The 14,557-nt window shown below is 38.7% G+C and overlaps 1 protein-coding gene across 4 annotated transcripts in view; it reads left to right on the forward strand.

Annotated features, from left to right (window-relative positions):
* The window catches only part of TSBP1 (testis expressed basic protein 1), a 100,376-nt gene that overhangs the window by 48,217 nt on the left and 37,602 nt on the right, over positions 1-14,557 (forward strand). For all 4 annotated transcript variants that reach the window (XM_076003450.1, XM_076003451.1, XM_076003452.1 and 1 more), the window contains 11 exons: positions 2,444-2,482; positions 2,990-3,010; positions 5,090-5,110; positions 5,608-5,628; positions 6,271-6,291; positions 7,542-7,562; positions 8,511-8,528; positions 9,129-9,149; positions 9,965-9,985; positions 12,668-12,688; positions 13,630-13,650. In XM_076003450.1, the coding sequence (XP_075859565.1) occupies positions 2,444-2,482; positions 2,990-3,010; positions 5,090-5,110; positions 5,608-5,628; positions 6,271-6,291; positions 7,542-7,562; positions 8,511-8,528; positions 9,129-9,149; positions 9,965-9,985; positions 12,668-12,688; positions 13,630-13,650 (246 nt within the window). The remainder of the gene's footprint in view (positions 1-2,443; positions 2,483-2,989; positions 3,011-5,089; positions 5,111-5,607; positions 5,629-6,270; positions 6,292-7,541; positions 7,563-8,510; positions 8,529-9,128; positions 9,150-9,964; positions 9,986-12,667; positions 12,689-13,629; positions 13,651-14,557) is intronic.

The raw sequence follows: 14,557 nt of genomic DNA on the forward strand, positions 1-14,557 counted from the left end.
TGTCCTTAATCCAAAAACACACAGTATCTAGTATTTTGGCAGCATATCTCCATCTTATAATTTTTTCTAATCTGCTTCTCCACTTCAAAAGTCAATAAGTAAATACTTTTCATGCTTCATCTGGGACCAGAGAAGACCTCGTATAGCCAAAGCAATCTTAAGCAAAAAGAACAAATTGGAAGGCATCAGTCTCCACAAGCCTATAGTAACCAAAACAGCATAGTATTGGCACAAGAACAGAGATATGGTCCTTTGGAACAGGACTAAGAACAAGACATAAAAACATACTCATATTGTCATCTAATCTTCGATAAAGTAGACAAAAATATACATTGGGGAAAAGAATCTCTATTGAATAAATGGTGCTGGGAAAACTGGCTAACCACATGCAGAAAATTGAAACTGGATCCCCACCTCTCACCTCTCACAAAAATTAACTCACAATGGATAACAGATTTAAACTTATTATTTTTTCTAGATCTATAAAGAGTGACAATGGTATTTTGTTAGGGATTGCATTAATTCTGTAGATTACTTTAGGTAGTATGGATATTTTAACAATATTGATTCTGCCAATCCATGAGCATGGTAGGGCTTTCCATCTGTTTACATCTTTTACAATTTCTTTTTTCAGTGTTTCATAGCTCTCCCTATATATGTCTCTCCCCCCTTCATTAACTATATTCCTAAATATTTAGATTTCTTAAGGCATGGAACCTTAAGAATTCTACAATAAAATGTTGGGGAAACCCTTATAAACATTGTCCTAGGCAAAGAATTTATGAATAAGACCCCCAAAGCAATCACAGAAGCAACAAAAATAAATAAGTGGGACCTGATCAAATTAAAAAGCTTCTGCACAGCCAAGGAAAAATATCATCAGAGCAAATAGACAACCTACAGAATGGGAGAAAATATTTGCATTCTACACATCTGATAAAGGGCTGATAACAAGAATCTATATAGAACATAAGAAAATTCACAAGAAAAATATCGAACAACGCCATCAATAAATGGGCAAAAGACATGAGCAGAAACTTTTCAAAAGAAAACAAAATAATGGCCAGTGAACATATAAAAAAGTGCTCAACATCTCTAATCATTAAGAAAATGCAAATCAAAACTACAATGAGATACCACCTAATTCCAGTGAAAATGGCCCTTATCAAAAAGTCCCAAAACAACAAATGCTGACATCGATGTAGAGATATTGGAACACTCTTACACTCCTGGTGGGACTGCAAATTAGTACAACCCTTGTGGAAAGTAATTTGGAGATACCTCAAAGAACTAAAAATAGAAATACCATTTGATCCAGCAATTCCACTACTAGGCATCTACCTAAAGGAAAAAAATACGTTCCATAATACAGCCATCTGCACTCGAATGTTTATAGCAGCACAATTCACAATTGCAAAGATATGGAAACAATCCAAGTGCCCATCAAAACATGAGTGGATTAACAAAATATGGTATATGTATACCATGGAAATCTACTCAACTACAAAAATCAATGGTGAACTAGCACCTCTTATACTATCCTGGATAGATCTTGAGCCCAGCCTTCAAAGTGAGGTATCACAAGAATAGAAAAACAAGCACTGCGTGTACTTGCCATCAAATTGGTACTGCCTGATCAACACTAAAGTGCTCACATGGTGGTAATATTCACTGAGTGCTGGTCAGGTGGGTGGGGTGGAGGTGGGTAAACTCACAACTAACGGACGTGGAGTGCACTGTATGGGGGAAAGACACACTTGTAGTCCTGGCTTGGGCGAGGCAAAGGCATTATATGTAATGTAACCAAAATGTTTGTACTCCATAATATTCTGAAATAAATAAATAAATAAATGATAAAAAGGTGCAGTGACGCATAAAAAAAAGAAAGTAGAAAAAGTACAATAAAGTGGAATACCTTAAATGCAGTGAAAGCTTACTACTTTATAGAAGTGTTTTATTCCTTTGTAGTTACTGAATATTTCTTTCCATAACATTTTTTTAAATTTTTTAAATTATCTCATATTATGTGGGTACAAATATTGTTAGGGTTACATATCTTGCCCCTGCCCCCCGGCCCCACCCCGCTATGCCAGAGCTTCAAGGGTGCCCAGCCTCCAGGTGGTGCGCACTGCACCCACCATTTCCATAACGTTTCTAATAGAACTTTTCAACTTTTCCGACTGTCATTACTCCTGAGTTTTCACTATTGCTTCACAATATGAGATAGAATTTCCATTGTAAAGATGAGAAAATTAATGTTCAAAATATTTAGTGACTTGCCCAAAGTCATAGAACCACAGAATAGCAAAGCTAGGACTCGAGTCTTTAACCTCAAGACTATTGCTACCTCACACCTGCAGAGGAGGGAATGGGATCGTCTACCCTCCATGTCTTCTGAAAGTCTAAATCTAAGTGAGATTATATTTGTCAATTTTTATTACAGGTAGTATAAAATGTTTGAAGACAACTCAAGAACCTCAAGGTACATGTGATATTTTGGTACATGCACACAATGTGTAATGATTTTGATCTTCTATAAAGTGCCTACTGTTGGGGGATGGGGAGGCTGGTGTGGAGAAGGCACCTGTGGAAGTTCTCCCTTTCCTTTACCAGTGTGAGGAATTCGAGGTTGATTTCAAGATGCCCTAAGTAAGTGTTTTTTTTTTTTTTATTTAGCAAAGTGAAATTTCTGCTAATGAATTAATTAATTGAAAGGTGAAAGAAAAATCCTAGGGCTGTGCGGAGTTGTTTATCTAAAATTTTAGAAGGATTTGACAGCAGGAAGTTAGTGAAAATTAAGAATAAGAAAAATAATTGCAAGGAGTGTGATTGTAACAGTCTGCTATGGGAAAAAGAAGATGTAGGTTTACCCTCCTGCTGCCTTTCCATGTAAATGTGATACACAGTAAATGCTTGATCTGAAACTCCCTGAAACAAACACCCTTGCATCATGCTCTCTCCACACTCACTTTTTTTGTTTGTATTTTAGCTGGCACTCCAGGACCCATCAGTAAGTTCTTTATCTTTTTAATTTTCATGTGCTTTGCTTTACCATACTATTAGAATATGTAAAACACTTACATTGCTGGATGTTCGGGGTTTTGTCTGTTTGTTTCGTTTTACTGGGAATTCCCTTATCTTCTCTTGGATGTTTTTATTTCCTTGACAAATTGTCAATTCTTTTCTCCTAATTTGTTTCCTATTCTTATATTAATAAGCTGGTGTGCCTCTGTAAAAAAGTATTGTTACTTTTAATTTTTTCAAAATCTGAGATCCAACAGCAAAGGAAAAAGTTTTAAGAACAAAAATGGTCAAGTGAAAGGTAGGCAGCTTCCCCTGCTAGAAATCCCAGCAACACTCAGAATAAGGAGCGTGATGGTGGCCATTCTATTCAAGATCCACCAAGAGAGTTTTGGTGACAAGCTGTGAGTCCAGCTCACTGACGGAGAGTCCCCAAGCTGTCATTGATGATTGTGTGGGATGTATGTGTCTGGATATGAACAAAGAATAAGTCCGGAAGAATCAGCCTGACAGTTTTTAATGGCACTACAGCATACGCTGTGGCAGACGCACTGGGAGGGAATACAGGGGTGAGAGGCAGCTGATACAGAAAGCAAAAATGGTAAATAGAAACAGCAACATTTAAGTGATCTGAGATTCCCCTAGATTTTTATGGCCTTGCCGCCTAAAGTGTGCCCAGGGACCTGCACTGGCGCCCCCTGGGATTGTCAGATATGCAGGCTGTCAGCCTAACACCCCCGCCCCCGCCCCCCTCCCCCATCTACTGAATCAGACTTTGCATTTAATGAGATCCCCACTGATTGTGTGCACACTGAAGTTTAGGAACCATTGCTCCACAGCTTTTCCATGACTACAGATTCTCCACACCATGAGTAGCCTTAAAGCAAAAGACAAGAAAGATGAAACTCACCAAGGTTTAATTCATTTTTTGACACATTTCCGTCCATCATTTCTGAGGGTATTCAGAGCTTGAGCTCCAGGGGCAGGGCTAACTCTGAAAGAAAAAGGAAAAGGAATGATTTGAGGATTAGGGCTCATGGCCTATCACACCCTGTCTCTATTCCTCTTAAAGTATTTGTATCTATGAAACATAATTACAATAACCAAAAGTCAGGCCAGGTATACTGGTTCACATCTGTAATCCCAGCAATTTGGGAGGCTGAGGCAAGATGATTGCATGAGGTCAAGAGTTTGAGACCAGCCTGGGCAATACAGCAAGATCCCATCTCTACAAAACTTTAAAAGTTAGCCAGGTGTGGTGGCACATACTTTCTGGCTAGCTACTCAGGCAACTAAGGCAGAAGGATCACTTGAGCACAGGAGTTCAAGGTTACAGTGAACTATGACCACTGCACTCCAGCCTGAATGACACAGCAAGACTCTATCTCTAAAAACATAATAATGATCAAAAGTCAAACTTCATGAGCAAACCCTGAGGAGGTACCACAAAAGCACACATAGCCTACAAGGTGTAGAGAGGTGTGGTGAGTATACATGCATATGTGTGTGTGTGTAAAGAAGGAGAAGACCATTATTGCCACATATGTGTGTCTAGTGTCTCAATTCCTTTAACCTCTAACCATACCTATGAATGTCTTAAGTGTATCTAGCAGTTTCTATTCCCTCTTACACTAAGATATAGCAGGTCAAGTTACTCTGTTGAATAAGAGACAAATAGACACCATACACACAGGAATCACTACTACCTCTTCAGAAGATGAGGCTATAGATTCTAGCTTTAAAAAGTTCAGATTAGCCTAGCTGGAAGAAAGGCAATGGCCTGTGTAATCTTCTGAGCTACAAACAGGACACCCACTGAGAAAGGGGAAGGAACCCTGACTACTGCATCCCTAAGGGTCCAGCTGTCAGATCCCAGCAGTAACTGGGGTCCTCCAAGGTGAGAAAGAAACCTTTGTAAACTGTATTAGTTCCTCCATGGAAATGGAAAATTTGCCCCTGGTGTCTACATTTCTGATGTTTTCCCAGAAAGAATTTCAATGCAAACTGCATTTTTCAATGCCAAAGAACCATCCTCGTTAATTCTGTTTTGTTTTTTTCCATAATTTAGGTGGAACTATTGGACCTATAAGTGAGTTCCTTTTTTGTTTCCTAATTCTAACTCTCTTTGGCCTTCTATGGAAAAGGGAACCTCTCCACACCCTACCTGTTGCCATTTCTCCCGTGCAGGGTTTCTCTCTCATGTTTCTTGATTGTACTTAAATCTCCCGACAACTCCTGATGCCCCAGCCATCAGACACAGCGCCCTAAATTTTCACTGAGTTTAGAAAAAGAGCTTCATAAAATTATTATGAAAAATAATTCATATTTTAAATTTTATTTTATTTGTTGTTTTTATTATTCATATTTTTAATGTTTTTAATTACTTATATTTCTCATCTAAGATGGACATTGAATGACTTGATATGGTGGGTGGGTTGTGGGGCTTCCGTGCTAAAATTATCTGTAGTCCTGCAATAGTTGTTCTCTCCGTGGTTTTTCTTCACAGTTCCTTTAGAAAGAATACTGGTAGCATGAAAATTCTGTTAATGTCAAACCACACTGATTTTCCTCCTTCCCCTATTTCAGTGCAATTCACAGCACCTGTCTGTAAGTACCAAGTTTGTTTCTCTACTCTTGAAATGGTGGTCTTGCAAATAGGGTTTCAACCCTAACACTCTGCTTCCTTTCATATCGGGCCTACAATGACTTGGGGCCTGATCTGCCTTGCTTTCTTGACACTATGTTCCTCAGCTCCCCTAGCAATCCTATTACACAGCTTCCAATGAGGCCCCGCATGAAGTGTTAGCAAATCCAACAGGATAAGATAAAAAACAGAAAACAAAAGAAAAGAGCCCTCTTGGTGACAGTCATAATGACCCATTAGCCAGGGAAGGAATACTTACAGGTAAACCATAAGTCTCTAAGAAAATGTGAGGGTGTGGGGAAGAAAAATGTAGGAAGTAAAATAGAGGCCTAACAGAGTATCATGGAATGAGTCTCTCCCAGTCCTCGGAAGGGCTTCCGCCATCACTGGGAACAGCAGAGGCCTCCATTCCTGTAGTCTCCTATGTTGTGCAACGGGGAGCCTGCCCGGGGCTCCCTGATCTTCCCAAGGGCTTCCATTTAAGATACTCCCTCTGGAGTGAGTGTTGAGAAAGAAGTATTTCTTTCACAGTAGTGAAGCTTACTCATATTTTTCTTTCTCCTTCTCTCTCTCTCTCCCCTTGTCTCTCTCTCTCTCTATCTCAGCTGGACCAACAGCACCCATCAGTAAGTTTGCTGTCTAATTCTCTGTGGAGCACTTTAATTTCCCACTGTCTTAGGAATCTATACCTTGTTTGCACTTTGGGATTTCAAGGTCTTGGAGTTCATATTTTCTTGGTCTTTTGGTTTTCTTCTATTGAACATTTCAATAAGTCATGAGTGATTCTGGGAATGTACATTTCACTGATAAACACAAACTACAGAGTGGAGGACAAACCCTTGCAGAAGTTTTCCAGTGGCTTATTGCACACACAGAGGACTTTAGTAACGTGAAAAAGTCTGAAAACAGAGTGAGTCAGAGGTAGTGGCTCACACTTGTAATCCCAGCTACTCAGGAGGCTAAGGTAGGAGGAGCATCTGAACAAGGAATTTGAGAGCAGCTGGGCAATACAACAAGACCCCATCTCCACAAAAAATTTTAAAAATAGCTGGGTGTGGTGGTGCATGCCTTCCAGCACTCAGGAGGCTGAAGTGGGAAGATAACTTGAGCCCAGGAGTTCGAAGTTACAGTGAGCTATGGCCACTGCACTCCAGCCTGAATGACACAGCAAGACTCTATCTCTAAAATCATCATCATCACCATCATCATCATCATCATCATCATCATCAAAAGTCAAACCCTGAGGAGGTACCACAAAAGCACACATAGCCTACAAGGTGTAGAGAGGTGTGGTGAGTATACATGCATATGTGTGTGTATGTAAAGAAGGAGAAGACCATTATTGCCACGTATGTGTGTCTAGTGTCTCAATTCCTTTAACCTCTAACCATACCTATGAATGTCTTAAGTGTATCTAGCAGTTTCTATTCCCTCTTACACTAAGATATAGCAGGTCAAGTTACTCTGTTGAATAAGAGACAAATAGACACCATACACACAGGAATCACTACTACCTCTTCAGAAGATGAGGCTATAGATTCTAGCTTTAAAAAGTTCAGATTAGCCTAGCTGGAAGAAAGGCAATGGCCTGTGTAATCTTCTGGGCTACAAACAGGACACCCACTGAGAAAGGGGAAGGAACCCTGACTACTGCATCCCTAAGGGTCCAGCTGTCAGATCCCAGCAGTAACTGGGGTCCTCCAAGGTGAGAAAGAAACCTTTGTAAACTGTATTAGTTCCTCCATGGAAATGGAAAATTTGCCCCTGGTGTCTACATTTCTGATGTTTTCCCAGAAAGAATTTCAATGCAAACTGCATTTTTCAATGCCAAAGAACCATCCTCGTTAATTCTGTTTTGTTTTTTTCCATAATTTAGGTGGAACTATTGGACCTATAAGTGAGTTCCTTTTTTGTTTCCTAATTCTAACTCTCTTTGGCCTTCTATGGAAAAGGGAACCTCTCCACACCCTACCTGTTGCCATTTCTCCCGTGCAGGGTTTCTCTCTAATGTTTCTTGATTGTACTTAAATCTCCCGACAACTCCTGATGCCCCAGCCATCAGACACAGCGCCCTAAATTTTCACTGAGTTTAGAAAAAGAGAAAGCCAAATAATTCATATTTAAAATTTTATTTTTTATTTTTATTATTTATATGAATTCAGTAAAGTCTCAGGATACAAAATCAATACACACAAATCAGAGGCATTCATATACACCAGCAAAAGTCAAAGTGAGAACCAAATCAAAGACTCAATTCCCTTCAAAATAACAACAAAGAAAATAAAGTACCTAGGAATATATTTAACTAAGGAGGTAAAAGACCTCTACAGGGAGAACTATGAAACACTGAAGAAGGAAATAGCAGAGGAGGTAAACAGGTTGAAGACCATATCATGCTCGTGGGTCGGCAGAATCAACATTGTTAAAATGTCTATACTACCCAAAGTGACCTGCAGAGTCAATGCAATCCCTATCAAAATACCATCATCATTTTTCATATATATAGAAAAAATAATTTTATGCTTTGTATGGAACCAGAGAAGACCCCATATAGCAAAAGCAATCCTAGGCAATAAAAACAAAATGGGAGGTATCAATTTACCAGACTTCAAACTATACTACAAGGCTTATTTTAAATTACTTAAAGTTCTCATTTAAGATGGACATTGAATGACTTGATCTGGTAGGTGGGTTATGGGGTTTCCATGCTAAAATTATTTTCAGTCCCACAGTAGTTCTCTCCTTCTGGTTGAGTTCCTACATAGTTTCTTTAGAAAGAATACCGGTAGCATGAAAATTCTGTTAATGACAAACCATACTGATTTTCTTTCTTTTTCTATTTCAGTGCAATTCACACCTACCCGTAAGTATCAAGTTTGTTTCTCTGCTCTGCTCCATTTCATATCTGGCCTACAAGGACTTGGGGCCTCATCTGCCCTGCTTTCTTGACACTATGTTCCTCAGCTCCCCTAGCAATCCTATTACACAGTTTCCAATGAGACCGTGCATGAAGCATTAGCAAATTCCAGAGATTAAAATGAACAATACAAAACAAAAAGAAAAGAGCCCTCTTGGTGACAGTCATAATGACCCATTAGCCAGGGAAGAAACACTTACAAATAAACCATAAATCTCTAAGAAAATGATGGTATGTAGGGGAGAAAAATGTAGGAAGTAAAATAGAGGCATAACCAATTAATATGGAATGAGTCTCTCCCAGTCCTCGGAAGGGCTTCAGCCATCACTGGGAACAGCAGAGGCCTCCATTCCTGCAGGGCTCCTATGTTGTGCATCGGGGAGCCTGACCTGCGGGGCTTGCCGTACAATCAACCCCTGATCTTCCCAAGGGCTTCTATTTAAGATACTCCCTCTGGATGAGTGTTGAGAAACAAGTATTTCCTTCACAGTAGTGAAACATACTCATATTTTTCTCGTTCTCCCTTTCTCTCTCTCTGTTTCTTAGCTGGAGCAACAGGATCTATCAGTAAGTTTGCCTTCTGATTCTCTACTATGGAGCACTTTAATTTCCTGCAATATCTTAAGGATATTTACCTGGTTTCCATGTTGGGATTTCAAGGTCTCGGAGTTCATATTTTCTTGGTGTTTTGGTTTTCTTTGGTTATCCTGAGACTTTACTGAATTCATATAAATAATAAAAATAAAAAATAAAATTTTAATAAGTCACTTTAATAAGTCATGAGTGATTCTGGGAATGTACATTTCACTGATAAACACAAACTACAAAGCAGAGGACAAACCCTTGCTAAGTTTTCCAGTGGCTTATTGGCACACACAGAGGACTTCTGTGATGTGAAAAAATATGAAAATAGAGTGAGCCAGGTGTGGTGGCTCACACTTGTAATCCCAGCCATCTGGGAGGCTGAGGCAGGAGGCTCGCTTGAGGCCGTAGTTTGAGACCAGCCTGAGCAATATAAAGAACCAGGTCTTTTATTAAAAAAAAAAAAAAAACAGAGTGAGATGACAAGATGTGAAATAATGGATAAGGATTTTTCTAATCCTCTAGAGGAGTTTAAATTCATCAAAGGGTGACCTCTACTTAGTATCTTTGCTATTTACCATCTTACGGATCCATTAAATGGAGAGGCCTTTAATATGCATTAGCTTGCCATAGCATCCCTGCTAAGCAGTCAACATTTCTACTACCCAGCTGCAGCTGATCTTGAGCTTAGTGATGCCGATTCTTAGTAGGGAAAGTATATAAATGAGCAATAAGGTATCCTGAGCCTGAAAGCATCCACTGATTCCTTTTATTTCTTGTTTGTTTGTTTGTATGTTTAGAGCTCTCTCAGAAAACCATCGGTAAGTCATCTGAATCTCAATTGTAATGTTTTTTGGTCATTTACAAAACTCAGAACGCCAATCTATTTCTTGTTTCAATGATTTATGTCCAAAGACCCAAGGATCAAGTGCTTCCACCATCTCATAACCCCACCCAGAACTCATCTAGGTTGGATTCACCCAGGTTCTGCAATAAAAAGATATTAACTGTGAAGCTGAAATGCAACGTGAAAAAATACCCCTAGAGATGTTCCTTCCTGAGTTGTTCAAATTAAGTATATAATCTAGCTTTTTAGAGTCAATATAAAGACCTTCTTTTTCCATTATTAGATTACCTTCACTTTGTAAAACAATGTAAATTTTAAGTTTCCTTTCATTTTAATTGCTCTGAAAGGTTCTGTCCAGAACAGTTAGGCTCTATATTCACCAACTTTTAGTATCTTGCCCTATTATATTTTTCCACAGAAACATTATACATAGTGGTTGGGTTCTAAGACACAACTGCTCATAATTACATGTTTATAAGCTGAGATCCATCCATGTACAAATAGTTTGTTTCACATGCTGAATTATGATATTACTAACAAAAACTAAGAATTTTTTTAAATTATAAAACTAAGTAAATATGATTTGAGTTTCCCCTATAACCCTGTGACAGAATGAGTCCTATATTTATACCTAGTCACACTGAGCTATTCCTATTATATCTTAACAATGTTTTTCTAATACTCATGTGCATAATTCTGTTAGATCTATACAACATTCCAATGGCAGTAGGTAAGGCAGGTATCAATATCCATACTTAGAGATAAAGAAACTGACGGCTAGGAGTCATTTCTCCAAAAATAAGAAAAGAAAAAAGGAGAAAGTAGAAAAAATTAGGAATGAAGTTTTAAAGATGCTTAGTTCTTTCCACCACCATTTTTAGGTGTTATAATAGGCTACTAACAATGAATAAAATGAACTTCTCATTTGAGATTAAAGTGTAAAAAAGGGCAGTGGGAGTGGGGAAAGACAATGAGAGAAAGAGCAACACACGGAGTAAAAGAGAATGAAGATGCCGGTTAAAGAGAGATAAATGGAAGAAATTTTAAAAGAACAAAAGTGGGAAGAAAATTGAAAGGAGAAAGATTAAGTGAATTGGCACATAGGAGAAAAAAGAAGAGTAAATATATATAAATAAAGCTGAGAAAGGGGAGTAAAGGAAGGGTACAAGAAGTTAGAAACTAAGAATGGGAAGGGGGGAATAAAAGATAGGAAAACTGAAGAAACAAAAGAAAATTTGAAGTGATCACCTATCCAAAGATTTAGCAACTTATGTCAAGAGGGGAGATGTCCTAAGAGTTCCACTTAGAATCAAAGGCACATATTTATAGTTATGGTCAAAGCAACTATTAAACTACTTTAGAAATACCTAAATTTCTAGCTTGTTTGAAGCTCATAGCCCAGGATATCAGATCTGGAAAAATACCTTCTAGCTGTTTTACATAGAAAACAATTGAGAGTTAAGGGTTTAGGGCTTATGGGTCCAAACTGGGATACTTCTCATCATGAGTGCCAATCCAGTATGGAAAAGAAAGATCCTGCAATGCCCACTGGGTGGTTGTCTCTTTAGACTCACCTAAGCATGCAGACTCACAACATATCATAGCCCTCATCTGGCGCCAGTCTACTCAGTAAGACCTAAGGCAGGAAGCGCAGCTTGCCAGCAGGGCCGCACCAACTGTCCCTCTTCTGTAGGAGTAACCCTCACAGTGACCTGCGCAGGGATCCACACAGCCACCTAGGAACTACTGTCTTTGGCCTCTAATCAGTTGAATGTGGGAGCTTCCCTGGCTTAGAAGCCACACATGTTCCCCAGGAGCTAAAATTTCCTAGAAGAACCCCATTCACATTACCTGCCGGGATCCCCTAAGCCTAGGAATATGCCCAAATACATGGGTCACTATGCTCAGGGAAGCCCAAAGCTATGGCTTCTTGACTATTCATAGTTCTCCCAGTTCACACTAATCAAGGATCATTCTTATGTAAGTAATGATGCCAAGTAACATAACAGGCTTTCAATCTTATCAGGTACCAGGAGATAAGAGCTGGAAAATCAGCTGAAGGCTGCTTTCTCATTAAAAACGGAAGGTTTTGTCGACCCTTTGCTCACAGACACTAAAGCTAGTCAAAGCAGCAGTCACCACTCTCTCAGTTCCCAATAAGCAGGAAGTTGTGAGAAGAGGGAACCAGATCATTACCTCCTATCCTAATGCCTACCCCTGAAACATATTAGTTGGTCAGAAATAACGATTTTAGTCCAAGAGTATCCCCTTGAGAAAGCAGTATCTTCTATTTTTACTGATAAGAGTTTCACCTTTCCCTAATATCAATAATATTGATACCTAAAATCAATACCTGATAACAAAGTTTCACCTTTCCCCAGTATCTCTTAGGTTGATAAAGATCCTACAGGAAAAAAAAAAAAAAGATCCTACAGAAACCTAAATTTCAGGCTGAAATATTACAGTAAATGCTAAATATCCCTTTTGCTCTACAGTTAACATAGTTGGATTAGTTCTCCCTAATGATCTCATAACTGATATCACTTCCTTTCCCCTACTCTATCCCTCAAAGCTTCATCTCTAGAATAAAATTAATGAAAAAGATGTTCTTCAATCAAATAACCATACTAATATGCCAATTTGAATTTATTTTTAGTGCAAACCTCAGGACCTATCAGTAAGTTGTCTTTATATATCTTTATTGACTTAACCTCTGGTGGCTTCCTACTATGTCTGAAGGAGTCTGGCTTCAACTATTTACATTTCTGAGTTAAAGAAGCTAAAAATGGCCAGGCACAGTGGCTCATGCCTGTAATCCTAGCACTTTGGGAATCCGAGGTAGGAAGATTGCTTAAGGTTAGGATTTTGAGACCAGCCTGAGCAAGAGCAAGACCCCATCTCTATAAAAAGTAGAAAAATTAGCCAGGCATGGTGGCACATGACTGTAGTCCTAGCTGCTCAGGAGGCTAAGGCAGGAGGATAGCTTGAGCCTAAGAGTCTGAGGTTACAGCAAACTTGGTGACACCACTGCACTCGAGTCAGGGTGACAGCAAGACCCTGTCTCAAAAAAAAAAAAAAAAAGAAACGTGAAAAATCACGTTTCTCAGGCTTTCATTTCCCTATCCTAACCATGTCTTTGGACAGCCAATCGTATTTTATGGAAATTCCATTACCTTAAAGTTATAATAGGCAGACACTTTTCTAATAATGATTATAGCAGTTTGTCAATAATCATTAGAAGAGCTTTTCATACTAAAGATGTAAGAGAGAGGTCTGGAGAAGGACATAAGAAATGAGCAGGAACACGAAAGAAAGATGACCAAAAAAAGTGAAATAAGAACGATATAAGGAAGAAAGGATAGGGGAAGGTGAAAAAAGTAATGCAATTGAGAATTTCACCTCCAACACCTATAATGAAAAGCAAGAATGAAGTGGCTATCCTTCTAACTAAAACATGGTTGTAGATCTATTTCTTAGCAGTGCAATAAGAAATGTTTAATTCTGAATAGCAGATTTAGTTATTCCTAAGAAAATCTGCTCATCTTTAGAAAACATCAATGGTATAAGTATTTTTTTTTAATTCAACAGCCACAATAATTTGTTTGTTTTTATTTTTAGTACGATATACTGGACCCAGTGGTAAGTACCTTATCAATTTTTTCACTTCTGGGTTCCTTGATCTTCTACAATGTCTAGAGTGCTTATTCCTTGCCCTAAGTGTGTCTGTTGCCATGAGAGCAGTGGTTTTAGGCATGTTTTCATTTCACAGTTTCTGCCTCTCCAGGGCTATTTTTTAAAGAAAAAGAGTAAGAATAGCAGGCTGAGGCAGGAGAATCACTTTAGCACAGGAGTTGGTGGTTGCAGTGAGCTATAATTGCACCACTGCACTTCAGCCTGGGTGACAGAGCAAGACCCTGTCTCTAAACACAAAAGAAAGAAAAGCAGTAAGAAAATCCCCCCAGCAATAGTCATGATGGCTTATACAACAATATAGAAGAATTTTCCAAAGTAAGAGAGAAAGAATAAAAAGGGCAGCTTTTCAGTTCTGAAGTGCTTTGTGATTTCTAAAGGGCCTACTCAAGGATAAAGCAGACAATGTAAAGAGAATGAGAAAAGCAAATTTTAGAAATAAATGTAAAAGGGGAAAAAAACAATAAAATTTAAGTAGACTGAAGTCTTATCAGTTTTCTGATGCAAGGGTCTACCAGGAAATACTATTCAGGGTCTAGTCTAACCTGAGTTTACCAGTCTTCTTCCCCCAAACCTTTCTCTTTTCTCATGTCCTATCCTGCTTTCTTCCCCCCACCCCATGATACCCCTCACCCTCTCACCACCCCACACACACGAAAATAAAAAGAGAGACCAAGAACACTTCATGGAACAGAATATGACAGTACTTGGGCTGCAATTACAATAATTGGCAGAAGCATCAGGCAACTGCAAATCCTATGTGGAAAAGAAAAAAGAAAAAAGGGAAAAGAAAAAAGTCATATTGTAACTATCTAGGGAAAAACCAGTGTCAAAATTGAGGGTGTCAAAACCAATC

The sequence above is a fragment of the Microcebus murinus genome, chromosome 5, assembly GCF_040939455.1.
Source record: "Microcebus murinus isolate Inina chromosome 5, M.murinus_Inina_mat1.0, whole genome shotgun sequence".
NCBI classification, from domain to species: domain Eukaryota; kingdom Metazoa; phylum Chordata; class Mammalia; order Primates; family Cheirogaleidae; genus Microcebus; species Microcebus murinus.